The 15739-nt window shown below is 43.5% G+C and overlaps 1 protein-coding gene across 7 annotated transcripts in view; it reads left to right on the top strand.

The window, feature by feature from the left end:
- LOC107272946 (mucin-17) overlaps nt 1-15739 on the top strand; it is a 172351-nt gene that overhangs the window by 100469 nt on the left and 56143 nt on the right. For all 7 annotated transcript variants that reach the window (XM_015750644.2, XM_015750645.2, XM_015750647.2 and 4 more), the window contains one exon: nt 10257-10380. In XM_015750644.2, the coding sequence (XP_015606130.1) occupies nt 10257-10380 (124 nt within the window). The remainder of the gene's footprint in view (nt 1-10256; nt 10381-15739) is intronic.

Here is a 15739-nt window from a genome sequence, read left to right on the forward strand (position 1 = left end):
ATGCGGATGCATTGCCGAAGGGTGGACGGCCGAAGATGACGTAGCTTAGTTCTCGGATTTTCGTTATCGGTGTCGAGTTAAGAAAATACGTTACAACTAATATATATATATAGTTTGTACGATAGTGAGTATAGCTTATGAGTTACTGTACCCTGTTATACTTGTAGCCGCATATACACAGTGTGGCTATGACTATGTAACAGTTTGATAACGTACTAGTGAGCGTTATCAATCATAATTAACGAACCAGTAGCGAAGCCGGTCCTTCCGGCAACTGTATAGCTATACAAACAGTGCGCGTATATGACTCATAAGCATTTCCTGTATTTCACAGGTACAGCTGCACTCGCTCGGTAATTTTACAGAGACATGCGAAACCGTGCGAAAGGTTCGTTAATGATTTAATCTCTTTTTTTTTCCGTTTAATTTAATTTTCCATCCCTCGTTCAGTCGTTGATGATGCACTCAAATTTTGGAGCATGCCCAACGACGTGTGAATAATGGGTATTTTAATGGGTGTTTCAAATTTTACGTGCGCCCCTTACGGCACGGGGTAGTCAAATTTAGCGAGGTTGTAATAAGGCTGTTTTTTAACGTAGATTTTCAACCGGTCTCCCTGCCTCTCCACTTTTTTTTTTTAATTTTTTAATCACTCCTGCATATATATGCATACCCCTGTGTATGCAAAAAAAAAAACTCGTATGTCCAGGATAACGCACTGCTATATCCAGATGGTCGTATGTGCTCGTACGAGCTCGGCATGCATTCACACGAAGTACATACGAGCATGTCATGCATGCATCGCGTTTCTGTTTATTTGCGGCAGACACGTAATTGCGGGGCATTCAAGGTCGACCAGCTTGACTGCCATTTTGTGTAATTTTCACAAGAACAGTGCTTGACAAATTTATCATCACGGTAGCATTATTCACAATGGTTTTTTATAATCGAGCAGAGAACGGAACTTTGCATATTATTCTTATGGACCGTCGAAAAAAAAAAAAAAAAAAAAAAAAAACAATGGTTTTTTATAATCGAGCAGAGAACGGAACTTTGCATATTATTCTTATGGACCGTCGAAAAAAAAAAAAAAAAAAAAGAAACTTCCCATCGGTATGCGATCTTATATCAACTTTTATCTGCCATCCGAACACGTAGCCTTGTTTTTTTTTTCCATCGCACTAAGCTACAGTACACATCGAGATAATGTCTGACATTGAAAATCCCACGAGATAAATGAGCATCGATCCAATAGCTAATAGGAACTTCGTAAAAGTCTGGCAACCCTGTTTGGCAAGGGTTGACTACCCTCGAAGGTCCACGTCGGGCAGTTAAGCCTGAATGCTGACCCCGCCGAACCTGACTGAGAGATCCGGTAATGGAGAACGTGACGGGTGAGCACATGTCACGTCAGTATGTTCAGTAAGCGTGTAGCTCTCGTATGAGTTACACTACGTTAACTTAATACCCGTTTATCCAGCTCGCGGATGATTCTGATCTGTGAGGAGGATCAAGATCCTTTGGAACACACGGGATCTACCCTGTAACCGATCTGGATATACTCCTTGCTAGGTACTACAATGCTCTTGTCGACGTTCGGCCAAGACTGCTATTTAGCCCACGTGTATGCGTTACGTTAAGCCGTAGTGCATTGCTACGCGCGCACCTTGTCCTTCTCCATTGGTACACGGGAAAGATATGGCAGGGCAAAAGGAAGCATCATCCGAAGAAAACCGATAGCCCGTATATCTCTGCTGGGATTCCACTCAGGGTTCTGCTTTCGCGTACTTGACTTTTTCAGGGTGCTTAAGCGCGCGCGAGGTCGACAAGATCTTCTTCGTTCATCGAAGGTCGGTCAAGTCGAAGGACCTGCTGTCGTTGCCGTGGGGATCGGATACCCCGGCCTGTGATGTAGGTTATTTCGCTGAACGATTGCGAATGCTTGTCGATCTGCTCCCCGTGAAACGAGTCTGCATTAATTGACTGTGAACAGAGGACGGGCTCGTGATTGTATTCACTTGCACGTGGTACGTATGTGGAGGCATGCATGCCATACCTCACGGCGGTCGTACGAGACTCCATCGCCGAGCACGTATGACCCGGGGAATGTAAATTATCGTACTTACGTTCGCCGCCGTGTATTTTACTTTCTCCGTAAGAAACGATATATGGGATATTTGCTGTTTCCAGGGGATAACTTTGCCCCGTCAAATATAATGGACTTATGGTAACGCTAGTAGATTGTGGGACTATTGGATTTTTATAAGGGTGATCTGCCTGGGATATTATCTGGATATACAATATATCCAGTGTATGTATGTATATATATATATATACATTTGAAGAGTTAACGTTGGAGAAACGATCCGACCAAAGAAGTAGAAGATACTGTCTGGCTCGACAACTACTGCTTTTACCCTCCAGAGAAATGTCGTCTTTCCGTTACTACCTTTTGTTTCGTTCCGATCCAATATCGACGATAACTCAATTTCACGTGCACTCCGTTTCCTCCACCCTCCCCATCAGTCATCCGTTTCATTGCGTCGCGCCGATGTGCTCTGCATTTCTGACCAGACTCTATCGCGTCGGGATACACGCAGGAAATTGCTCGTGGACGATGCACGTCGAATAGCAAATTTGAACGATTGTTTTAATAATTTCAAAGCTATACCGATCTCTGTACAGTTATCTTAAATTATCTGTAGCCACGTACGCTTCGTTACGACCTTGCGATAACGATTCTAGACTCGGAGTCAACGACCGGTTTTTTTGTTTATCTTTCGACGATCGTTATCAATATTTTTTTTTTTTTTGTGGATTTTCCGCAATACCCCGAACGTATTCCCCGTCCTTTCGTTGTCGCTACAATGATTGCAATAATTTGGAAATCTCGCTCAAACGAAAATTCATTTTCTATGTAACGGGAACCAGTTACGATATAGCTGAATCCGATAAGCGGCTCACTCGAGGACAGGCTCATTTCCATAGTCTGGTTTAAGCGACGGTGCTATGGCACGGTGCTACCGGTTATATCACGGCTAATTTATTGACGAGCCAAGCAATACTACAGTGCGCATAACGATTTGCCTAGCACTTTGTTCGATAAGTGTTTTCAAGGTGGTATAATGCGTGAATAATTATCGAGTCAATTAATATCGTCAGAGCTTGGCGTTAATTGATTTTTTTTTCTTCCTACCATGCATACAAGATTCATGGCTGCCACATTAATTAGCCTTATCTTGTCATCTGCTGCGATTGCAGTTTTTACGATATCAACTGCAATTTCGCACAGGGGTATCGGATTTACGTTGTCACGGTGCATTTTCTCGGTACCGATGCAAAACGTGCATTATACTTGGTCCACATGTCAATACACGTTGCAGACATAATATTGATCCTATATGCATGTTACGTTGGCTTGTATGCACTCCCCTCCCTCCTACCCCCCCCAACGTCCCCCGATATTACCGACAAACAAGAAAGCATAATGTAACGCTGCAAATAAGCAGTTAACCTCAATTAAATGCATATACACGCGTGTAGTGAGTTTAAGAGCGCGAATGCACTTACGGAGTGTACTAAATGATAAATCAATAATGCAAGTCAATAATATACGCTGTGCATAAGAATGCTTATAAAACAGTTAAGGATACGTATTAATGGGAGTCAGCTGATTATTACTCCCCTGTAATAGAGGTAAAGACAAAAAGTGAGGAAAAAAAAAAAGAACGGAAAAAAAAAGAAAGAAGGTAAGGTGGATTTCGCTACGATACGTTTGCCGTATGTTCCAATCGGACTTTTCAAATAATTATGTTCCTTCGCAATTATTATTGCTGGACGAAACCTATAATTTTGGATATTTCTGAACGGATGTATTGCCATACGTGGAATAGCTTCAATTGCAATGTATGTTAGGTTAGGTATAGTCTCTGTATACGAGAGAAAAGTTTATCGGATTCGAGGTGGATCGTTTTTGACGAGTTTCATATCGATGTGGGTAAAAGTAAACCGAATGCTGGTATATCTGTATGTATAAAAGTCAGGTCCAGTGCGCATACGAATATTCGAAATATACGATTGAATTGACTGGATAAAAAATATATCCAGCATTTCGAATTCTATAAAGGTATTTTTATGAAAGCGAGGGGGGCTTCATTTTGCGAATCGCATTCAAATTGGCTCTGTTTGCTTTCGCAATTTTGAATAACCGTGTTCATTATCTACGGGGGAACCGACAATATTCGCTCTTGTTAAAGTATTTGACGGATTAATGCATCGGGTAGAAATTTACGTTGCGCCAAACTCTGAATGGCATTTAGAAAAATTCGATGATCCTCCTGTGAATCTTCCTTGAGACAGACAGAAAAATAAATTATATCACCTGGGATATTTATATCTGGAATTTTCCAGACCCTTGAAAATTAATTGAAAGTAATTATATATATTTTTTAATTATATAAATGAATACTGCACTCCAATATTTATTTCTGTTAAACTTGTATCGTAAGTCTTCACATATTCGGTATATCCCTATATACGTCTGTACTATAGCTAACGATCGTGAGGTTCTCACGCTCCGTGCCGGAACCGTCGATCAGAAAGCTTGAATGAACTCTATAACTTATCTAGTGCCTATACTTGTCCCGATTAGATCCGTGCGGGAGAATCGCGGCTGCGGATAATCGCGCGACTGTCACTCGATAGAGAAAGTCGCCGGTCGAATGGTGCTTGGCCAATAAAGGAGCACAGAGTTTACCGTACAGAAATGGGGATACGTAGAAATCACGGGATTAATTAAGCTGTCATCCATTGTTCTCAATTATATGTCGTACAAGATGGCAAATTATGTAAATCGATACCACAAGACCATTAATACTTTACGGGCACTTCTAAAAGCTACCAAGGTTCAATTATTTTTCACTAACGCAAATGGCATTACAGGATAATAACATAAAACGGCTGTAGCTTCAAGTGCAGTCTCCATGCGCCTACTCTGTATACGTCACGATGTACTTTGGTACTTGGAAAACATTTAATATGCTATAATAGCCCGTATAATTGAATATTCATATTCGGCACAAGTATACGTATATACGTACGCAGATCTAAATAGCCGTGTGTCGTTATTGTCGTCATTATAAAATCCGAACTTTCCAAACGATTGGGGGAAAGTGTAACGGGGACTTTCTAATTCAGATCAGATGCACGTATATGCATGTGCACTGTATACAAACGTTGAAAATCGGTCGGCCGTCATACTTTGTATACATACATATATATATATATATATATATATATATATATATATATTCATAAACGCGCTATATGTACATCGTCATTCTCTATACCCCAGGTTAACGTTATACGTGTATTGCCTTTGCAGTGGGATATCCAGCTTCCGCGTTACCGCATTACGATTACCGTACATTTTATGACGGCTAATGACTGCAATCTACGCGCGATCCAACTTAGGAAATTGGTTCCACTTGAGAAACTGTTTTCCTTCCACGTCTTCTCCCACTTTGACAGACATCATTTCATCGACGCGTTTTGTCATGACTCATGATGTATACGACAGTATGAAGCGCGATGAAATTTTATCTCGTCATCCTAAAGATGCCATATGATCTACCTGGGTACAATTTTTTTATTTTACTTTTACATCTGAATCCTTACGGAAACGAAGAGCCACATTGTCGTACAATTTTCATAGCTCCGTATTATCTAATTGATAATGGGATTCCTTCAATGTCCCTGTGTACGCGTATATATAGCGTTTTCATTTAAATACTGAAATTTGCCGAGTCCCATTCACGTCCATTTACTTTATCGCAACGTTACTCGAGTACGAAGTCTACAATGCGGATCTTTGCGGTCTTCCGTTGCGGCACTCTCCCCCCCCCTCCCCGCCCCTCTCGTCACACCTTATCGTATATTCATTCGGATATTTATTGTAGCGAGTTACACTCAGGCGCAGTTTCCATACTGCCACGTAAATTATGACTCTCGTAAATTTGCCTTTGATTGCTAATTATATCGTCGAGCGCTGTCCTTCGGAACGCGTGTGAATTACTACAGGGTAATTTCAATTGGAATTTCAGGTCATATCTCTGCGCGCAAGCAACCCTATGTCAATAGCAGTAGATTATGTGAAATTTGTGTACACTTTGAATGATTTATGGGAAAATTTTTCTAATTATCGCTATGATATCCTGGAGTACTGGGTCACGTGATAGAGATTTAATAGCACGCCTGGTTATCGTACATCTGACGAAACGTTCGATCCAGTCTTCGTTAATTAATAAGTCTGGCACACCTTGTCAAGCTTCAACTACAATCTGCTCTTGAATTTCACCTCAGTTTTCAAGAACGTCTCGCCTCGCCTCGCTCGCGCCTCGTTTGCAGCGCTGGGCAACCTGGACCGGTTTTTCTTTTTTCTCTGCGTAATGCATGTTTCCATCGCAATCCCACTGCTACGTCTCACATAAAGATTACTTATCGTATCCGCAGGCGAAGCGCTCTAATTTTCCACAAAAGTCCATCATCTTTATGTTAAAAGTAGTCGACCGTATACATATATATACCTATGCTATATGCGGTCATAGCATAAAATTCTCACAGACACCCGGTATATTAGATCCTCGCACAATTGATCAAGCAATTGGTAATGGTATTTGCTTGTTGAGCGATTCAGCATAAGGTTTATGGTGCTCTCGTTACATCGGACAATAAGTATTTTCCCAATAAAGTAACGCGGTTTTGCCATTGCCGTATCGTACCGCACTGCGGCCTAGTATCGTTTCGCCGTTTGGCTTCTGGCCGTTAAAGGCGTTATCGCTCGTAGTAAAGCGTTTAACGTCGAGTACTTTATGCGACGATTTCGATACAAATGTGTCAACTACGGGGAGATTTGACTGGCGCTGCGGGGATGATGTGACGATGACGATATCGATAAATGGTTATGAATTTTTCTTGTCTTTTTAGATATCACGTGGGTATAGACAGTTTATACAATTTTTCGATATTTACATACGTATTTTATTGCTCACGGGGGAACGACGGCGGGTCGTCTCGTTCGTTTTGTTTTCTCCGTTATAAGAGGTAATAAATACGGGCAATCTTTTTTTATTTACACAAGCGTAAAGACCAATGGAAAAGGTTACGTCTGGCACGACCTGACGATGCAATTTCCGACGTTCTAAAGTTGGCAGTAAAACTTTCCGAGTCAGCGGATTAAGGACTATCTGGACTTTTGAAATGTCATTCGGGTTTACGAGCTCGCTGAAGAAAGAGAGAAGGTTTGATAACGCGCGTCGCGAGTCCAACGAAGAAGACGTTTCACTCGACGAAGTGCGATACGCTTTGACGTAATCGGCGTATAGTGCGTCGGTCATAACTTTGTATCTTAAAAAAAAAAAAAAAAGAAGAGTAAATTTTTATTTCTATCAATGTTGATTGTCGTTCGATCAGCACTCTTACATGGTTGAGAGTAAATAAAATTGTATCTAGAATTGTTCACGTACAAACGTACCGCCTGAAGATGGATGGTACTGCCATAGACTTAAAATGTACAGGCTAACTTCAGGTAGTGCGTTCGACGCGAATGACTCCCTCTATTCACTATCTTAGATTTCGTAACAGAAACGTTGGCAAATACGAGTGGACATGTATAGCGTAAATGTCACGCGTTGCCGTATTGCGCTCGCGGGACGCTCTAAAAACGTAAACGAAAGGTAAACGAATGTCGATAGAGATTGAGGATAAGTATAGTCCACGTGCCGTCAGCATATTTCCAGTCGCAGTGTATCGCAGACGCGAGTGTCAGTCAGAGGTTATGGGAACCCAGTGGTTATAATGTCATGTCTTGCGAGCTGGAAAGAAACTTACAGGTATGCCGATTGAGTTAACTTTATAATACCAAGCACCGCCTATAATGTCTTGGAGGCAGCGTGCTGTCTTGTGTATACGGCAGCATTCGATACTTTCGAATGGTATTCGAACTCGGTCTGTAATTATTTCGCACCGTGGGGTAACCTTTTGCGAATTGCCAGCGCGAATTCTAATGGAGCCGTTCGAATCTCGGGTATTACGAAATGTCATAAGGGCGAGCACCGCGAGTCAATCGTCTACACGAGCGACAGACTGCCGATTATTTTACAACGTTGACACCAGTCGTCATGAGTTTCTATAAGCGAGTGGATAACTGGCAAATACGTTAGTGTGCCAAACGGTAAATCACTTATGGGTCTCTTGAACTTTCCATACGGTTGGTATAGGCATATCCGTGCACGTAGTTTGCGTCCGTTCGACTGGCTTTCTACGAGAGTGCTATTTTGCAGGATAACGATAGACTTCCGGACGATTAGGAGGAGAGAGAGAGGGTAGAAAAGAAAAATCGAGTCTGAGAACAGCCGCGTCGGGGTGGCCCTTGGGCTTTCAAGGTACCTTGGTAATATCTTAATGAAGGACGTTAAGTGAGCGTCTTTGGAAGAGGGTGAAGAAAGATGGTCGTCGGAAGTAAAATCGTGCCGAGCCACGTTGACTGGGAACAAGGATGATTACATAATTTTGGGGTTGGGGTCCGCTAGGGTGTCTTTGAGGGAATGGAAAAGGAAAAGGGTGGCAGGACAGTATAGTGGTAGGTATTCGCGGGAGCGATGGAATAAGGGATGCTGAGGGAAAAAGGGTGGCTGGCTCCTGAGGATGGCTTGGCTCTCTGGCAGACCGACTGGCTGGCTGTACAGTTGCTCGCCTACTTTACGAGGACAAGCAGCTTAGGCAGCCCTTCCTAAATATAATTCATCGCGCATACCTCTCGACTCCCATTCTCTCGAAAGTGGATGCCGTGGCCTCGCGGTCCCGCGCGTTATTTATGGAATCACAGCTGTATTCAGATTCGGTTGCGGGTTGCCTGCGCGGCAGAAATGGGTTGCGCCGGCAGGGCACGCCGTTCTTGTATTATCTACGAGATAAACTTCACCCTCAAAGGGAACCCAAAGCTTATCCCGTCCTCTTGGGCGTTCGCCCTTTTCCTTCTGCCCTTAACTCGAGGGAGAGATCCATCGCGCGGTCCTCCCGAATGCCGATATTTTTATGCACGGGGGGAACGCTTTGCATTTTGGGATCCAGAGAAGCAGACTGTTTCCAAGCGAGGAACCCCGGAAGTCCAAAACTTTTTAACCGTGTGGCAGAAAGCATTTTTTTCTTCCACCCTTCGTATTCCATTGTTCTTTTTTTTTTTCTTTTAAATCCCTTCGCTCTCTACCTTACCGACGAACGCCACCCTTCCCCGATCTCCTCGCTGCTGCAGGGCCGCGCGATGTTTACCCTCTTAATCCATTTCTCCGGCGCACTTGAATCTTCAATTGAACGCGGCGGAGCACCCTGGGAGCTCGCTGGTAAATTGAATCCAATAGAAATTAACTTCCCGACGGAAGGGGTGACCCTCGTGGGATGGAAAATGCTCGGGAGGGAAAAAGATAGTATGACGTAGAATACGAAGTGAATGGAGATGATAAATTATGAGCGGGGATTCGAAGGAGAGCCAGTCGAAGCTTATCACAATTCAACTTCGATGTTTTATTATCTCGGGTAATAATTATCGACGGGGACGTCGTTGCTGCAGGGGATGAGTCTCCCGTGGTAGAGCTTGGGGTATAATACCGGGACGAAGCGCCTGGGGTTATTAGTTTAGGAAGCTGTAAAGTACCTCGAAACAAGTCTCTGTCTCTGGCGAGGCTCTGCCCCCGCGGGTAATCAATATACAAGCAACGGTCTCTCCGCTCCCCTCGGCCACCCCACTCGCCCCTGTGTACCTGCCTGCTTTATCAGCCATATTCATCCCTTTGGTCTCCCCGTCCAGCTGAGGTTTGCCTTAACTCCCCTCACTCCCTCCAATCTCCGCTTAACTAGCTCCTCTTCTTGTTCGACTTCTCCTACCCCTTCTTCTTCTCTCTGGCGAACGTCCCCAAACCGCAGTTCGACCCTGCATCAAGCCACAATATCTCCAGTTAATACACCGACCTCATCTACCCTGTCGAGTCTGTGAATTACAATACATCAGCCTTATTGTCTTTGCTGCCAGGAGTGTATAAACACATAAAATCCCCCCGGGGTCAATTAGGCTGCACGACCTATGGTATGACTAAGTATGTAATACCGTAAAAAAAGGGGGTATAGATAAATAAGTTTAATCCCCCATAAGTATATACAACACGATTACTCCCTGATTTAACGAATCATCAATTCTGTTACAGTCCAAGCAGTACAGCGCTGGGTTCGCTGGATCAGCTGAAGGAGTACCTGACGACAGCGGGGACCTGCAAGTGCGGTCTCGAGTGTCCGCTTAGGCCTGATCAGGTCTTCAACTTCGACCCCAAGGTACGTGAACTTATGTCCCAAATAGGAAGTGTGGAAACCATCGAAGTAGCTGAGAGAGACTGTAGACTTATCTGATGTAAGTATACAGATCAACAAGGGAGTTCTCATATCCAAGATGAGAATCAGCTTTCGTCCGAGACTTCAGCATTGCCAAGACTCTCTCTTACACCTGTCTCGGATAAACGAGCGTGCACCTTCCATTCAATTTACTGCTGACCGTGTCTAATTATACGAATTACGTTTCGGCGTATAATGAGCCTGAATGTAAGGGGCACTATCAGCATACATACTGGCCACGACGTATAGTACCGTCGGTCTACCTACCTATACGAGATAGACTCCGAAAAATGGCTAGAACGGTTTCGTCAACTCTCAACCTTTCTCAAGTCGATTAGCATTGTAACCAGACAGGAAATCGTGGTCTCCGTCGATATCAGCAGTTGCAATCTACAAAGTGAAATCCAACAGTCGATAGTCACTGTAACACGACTATGTATTCTCATTGCAAGAATCAGTAGGTTATAACGGGGTACACGGTTTCCTCTCTTATTGGCACTGTAGTCTAGCAGCAGACACGTACGTGTCTCCCCAGCGCCTTACTTCTGATAACTGTAACACGTGTGCTATTCTGATACCATTTACATTTAGTATTTGCACTTACGAGATCGTCAATCTATTTACATCGAACCGGTGAAAGTTTATACGTACAACCTGTTCGCGGTAGCGTATTATAACTCATCACGGCTGGTGCCGGATAGCGTTTATTCATTTAGCCAAGGTCTGTGATTGCTCCGACTGCCGATACATCCTATCTAGTATACTCTTTAGACAAAAAGAAAGAGAAGGCACGAGAAGAGTACTGATTGCGTCTACACGCGAACCAGATGCATCGCGACGTTGGTCGAGTTAGGTGGTGACTGTACAATTATCTCGGCTTGCATTGGTATCAACGAGATGAAAGTGCGAAGGTCTGAGGATCAATTATAACGTCCCCTTGTGCTATCGTAGCAGGTTCCTCGATATGATGCCTGATTACATCGGATATACGTAGGACGCCCGAGAAAAGGGATAGATGTTATCCGAAAGGACGTGGAATGAATATATTGAGTTGGGATACGGCGGTATCTTCGTGTGCTCTGCGTTCCGGGATAGTTACCGGGGCTGATCGATGATATTACAGATGACAGCTAGAGGACGCCTCGCAGCTACCCCATCTTGTTCAAAGAGGACCCCCGGCTCGTGACGTCTTTTGCGTTATGTGGATAAGGACGGACTATGTATATGTGTATATGCATATATGGATAGGATAAAGGACGATTGCGTCCCTAGACAGGTTCATGGGAATAATTGAGAACCATTGAGGACCATTTACGTCTAGGGAAATTGGTAAGGTAGTGCGCGATCCTTAATCGGGAGATGAGATCTTAATGGCGGATTATAGCGGAATTATAAAAATAAATTATTCCTAGTCGGGTATATCGAATGAAATGTTAATTCCTGAATTGTATTATACGTCTATCCTCGTTACGGCTTACGGCGTAAGGGCTACAAATGTTACCTGGTATAATCGTGACGTATCACAAGGGCACCGAGCATTGCTATAAGTAGACACCCGGGGCTATTCTTACTGATCCCGAGTCTCGTCTCTCTTGTGCCCCTAGAAAGTTAACGAGCGTCGTTCGCAGTGCATTCGGTGTTTTGTCTGCACCGGCGAAGTGCGTGTGCGGGGTTTTAAGGAATTATACATAAAGGCGATGAAGAAGTCTAAGTAAAAAAGCAGAACTGATCAGCCAGCCGTTTCCCTCAATTATATCCGTGGTACGATACGATAAAGGGACGTAAAGGTGTAATTACCAGGCGCACCTGCTCTTAGAAAGATAAAGGGGTACTACGCTCTGGGTATGTAAGAAACGGTACAAGAATATTTAGTGCAATTAACGTTATCACTACCGTACGATCGGACGAGTAAAAAGACTGAAAAAATGTCGATTTAATTATTATTCAAACGCATTCTACGTAGCATCGGATATATTGAAATTGAATGCTTTCGTTTACTTCGTCGATTTCCATTACTTCCGGTAATGCCCCGATACCGTTCTTCCGAAGTCATTATATTCGAGTAACCGATGCGCCTGTCAAGCCAGAGAAATAGTAAAATCCATTCTGACTATGGCGAACACAAATCGTCTACCTATGAGAATCTTAAAGCCGGGGGTAGTCGCTTCTCCTCGGGGCACCTGGCCCCGATTAACTCTTGAGAATCTGCAATGCAAAGGGCGTCGGAGCTCCGACGTCGCCTCGTGGCGACCGGGCACAACGAAAGCCAAGGAGCTTCGGGCTGTCTTCTATCTTGGCGAAAGAGGGAAAAGAGAAATTACGCTCGTATCTGGTAAGTGTTTTCACGGCGGTTCGCGCATTGGCTGCCTCCTGAAACGGTCGGCAATACGGGATTATTATGGTAAGCGGGTAACATCATTCATTCGCGGGCTCCGTCCCACGAGATAGCCTGTCTGTTTTTTGTTATATATGCATATATAAAGATGCACCGCATACGTGAACGCGGACACTACCGATGGTATACATACAGATATACAAGTCACGCGTTAATCATACCCTCCAAGTATCTACCGTGGATCTTCAGGACTGACGCAACATCTGCTAGACAGCCAGATAGAGAAAAACTAAGAAAAAGGAATGGTCGGGTCCATCCCTTGGTAAATGTGGCCACCTACTCTGTAATTGGGTAGCAAATCGTTTGACCATTTACGTGGGAGAATAACCAGAGGCTCTTTCGATTCGTCCCGCTCCGCTGGAACTGGCTCTTGATTCTCTTTCTAATTGGACGGATCATTATGGACGTCTGTGCGGATCTTACTATCTCGCGGCTCGCTCTTCCGTTCAGTAACTTCGCGGAGTCTCGACGTTTCTCTGCGGATGACGTTTAATCATGCTTGTCTCCAATCAGCTGAATTACGGTCTGTAAACTTTTTTTATAACCTCGATACATAACACCCTAGTTGTTATACGATTTTTACTCTCGTTGATTCGGATTAGTCATTTCCCTTATTAAGGACTGTATCTTATTAGCGTGTAGACGATTGGGACATGTCTCAATGACTTTTTGTATCTGGCTCATGAATAATACAGTATAGCGAGGCACAGTCCTTTCTTTTTTTTTTCTTTTTTTTTTTTCGTTGTTTCTCGACGCAGGCGATAATCGTTCTCTAACTGTTATTGATGAGCCCGGTTGAAAATTCGTTTATGCACGCGTTTTAGTCGGTTATTAAACCACGACTACAAAAACCCAACTGTTGTACTATGAGTTCATTAATGGTGTATTACCAAACAGCATAAACGGTACCAAGAGACTCTTGTAGGTTGGTCTTATATATGGTAGCTGTAGTAACCCTTTCGCGCACCTCATGACTTAATACGTAAATGTCAAAAACGGTTAATGAGGTTTAGGATAGGGGATGAAAAAAAAAATGGTACAGCTAAGGACGTTTACGATATCGCGGATGGGTGGTTTGTCGTCATGATGTTTAGAGATACACGTAGTCGGTACACTTCGTTACCCGGGTAATTGGATCGATGAATTCACACCTACCGCTCGGATGTTACAGTTCTCTTGCTTGCCTTGGTTAATTAACGATCCACGTTATTAATTCGCAGACGAACCACTGAGAAACATGATACACTTCTCCGATGGCTACGGCGACTGTATATACGCGTATATACCTTTTGCACTCCGTATGTCCTTTCTGCAAATAGTCCGGAAACTCGTACGACTCGCGCGTACCTCCCGTATTCCGCGCCACTATGTTTCTTCGAAGGAAGATGGAAAACGATGGCGCGAGTTTATAAAGTTGTAGCTGTTCATTAGCATCCCCATAAACAAGGATGACTCCGGTGCGCCAAGCACCGAAGGCCAATGTGTTCGCGAGTACTTAAGTGGGCGCACAAGCATCGCGCAGACGTTAACGAAGCGAACGACTGTTGCTGCTACCCCTTATTATTACGAAGGACTCGCACCCGGCCATATCGAATACCATTCGCGAGCAATTTGCCTTAACGCATTGGCATTCTTCTTCGAACTCGGTCCCCCTTTGCATTCCGATCCACCCTGTAGCTCTGCCTCATCCCCATTGCGATTGCGAGTCCGCGAACGAACGAGACGTTACATACCAGACGTGTGTCGGGTGAATGCTGCGCATTTTGTCAAGAGTCGCGCAAAAACATTTTCTCCGAGAGAAATCGCGTCCGAGAAGCTGACGATCGAGACGTGTACCTTTCGTGGAGTTTGAAGGGAGTCGCACTTTGGGGATTCTTTATTAACATTTTTCACGTACGCGACGAATCACGTAGGGCTGGCTATTGGCTTTTCTTGTGGTTACGTAAGTTAACACATTCGCGACGGGGCGTTTGCTGGCTGTGCTTACCGTGGGTACGGGGCCGTTTTTTGTCAAATGTTACAGTCGCGCATAGGTTTAGAAAAATTACTATAACTTTTTATGTAATTAATATTTCAGTATGGAATTTTAAAGAAGGGAGCATAGGACTTGTTTATACACAAAAATGAGAGTAGATACTAGGTAATATTCCATTTCAAATTTCCTAAAAATCCTAGTTAAATATCTTTTGAATAAATAAAAAAGAGAATATATTTTGAGGATAGATTTGTAGAGCGATAATCGAACACAATACAGAGTGCTTATTTACGAGGCTCAGGTGCTGGTTTCGATAAGTAGCGGCCAAACAATGAATAAGTATAGATACACGTATAAAGGAAGAAACGATAAGAAAAGATAAAGCATATTATTGGGAAAAAATTCCTCAGTTTATTATTAGTGTCTACATATGGAAAAAATCTAGTAACAAGTGGAAAAAATTATATTTTTAAAGAATAGTTAAACGATAACTTAAATGACGACATAAAGCGTCATCCGCACCCAAGGGAAAATCTTGAATGACGACATTAGGCGTCATCCGACGTGAATGTGTTAAGGAATTTTTAAGATTTCAGTGGATGCTTATTAAGTAAGTACCTCTTTTTTTTTTATTCGATTGGTTCAGGGTTTCGAGGAGTCTATTGATCTTGATTATTTACGTGAGGTAGAAGGTGGGTATTCGGAGATTCAAGAGGTTCTTTGTAATGGACCGTCGTTGGGGAGGGACTTTTCGCAGCACAAAGATTATCATTATATACAGTATACGTATATGTATATCTTGGCGTCTGCTCGGCAGAGAGAACGGCAGGAAAGTCTGGAGAAAGTCAGAGAGTGTCGCAAAAAGGAGCAAATCCGGACTGGCGGAAGGTGGTAGTCTACTACGGCTGTCGAAGATGGTGGGTGATAGGGGG

Source organism: Cephus cinctus, unplaced genomic scaffold (assembly GCF_000341935.2).
Source record: "Cephus cinctus unplaced genomic scaffold, Ccin1 Ccin1_scaffold1333, whole genome shotgun sequence".
NCBI classification, from domain to species: domain Eukaryota; kingdom Metazoa; phylum Arthropoda; class Insecta; order Hymenoptera; family Cephidae; genus Cephus; species Cephus cinctus.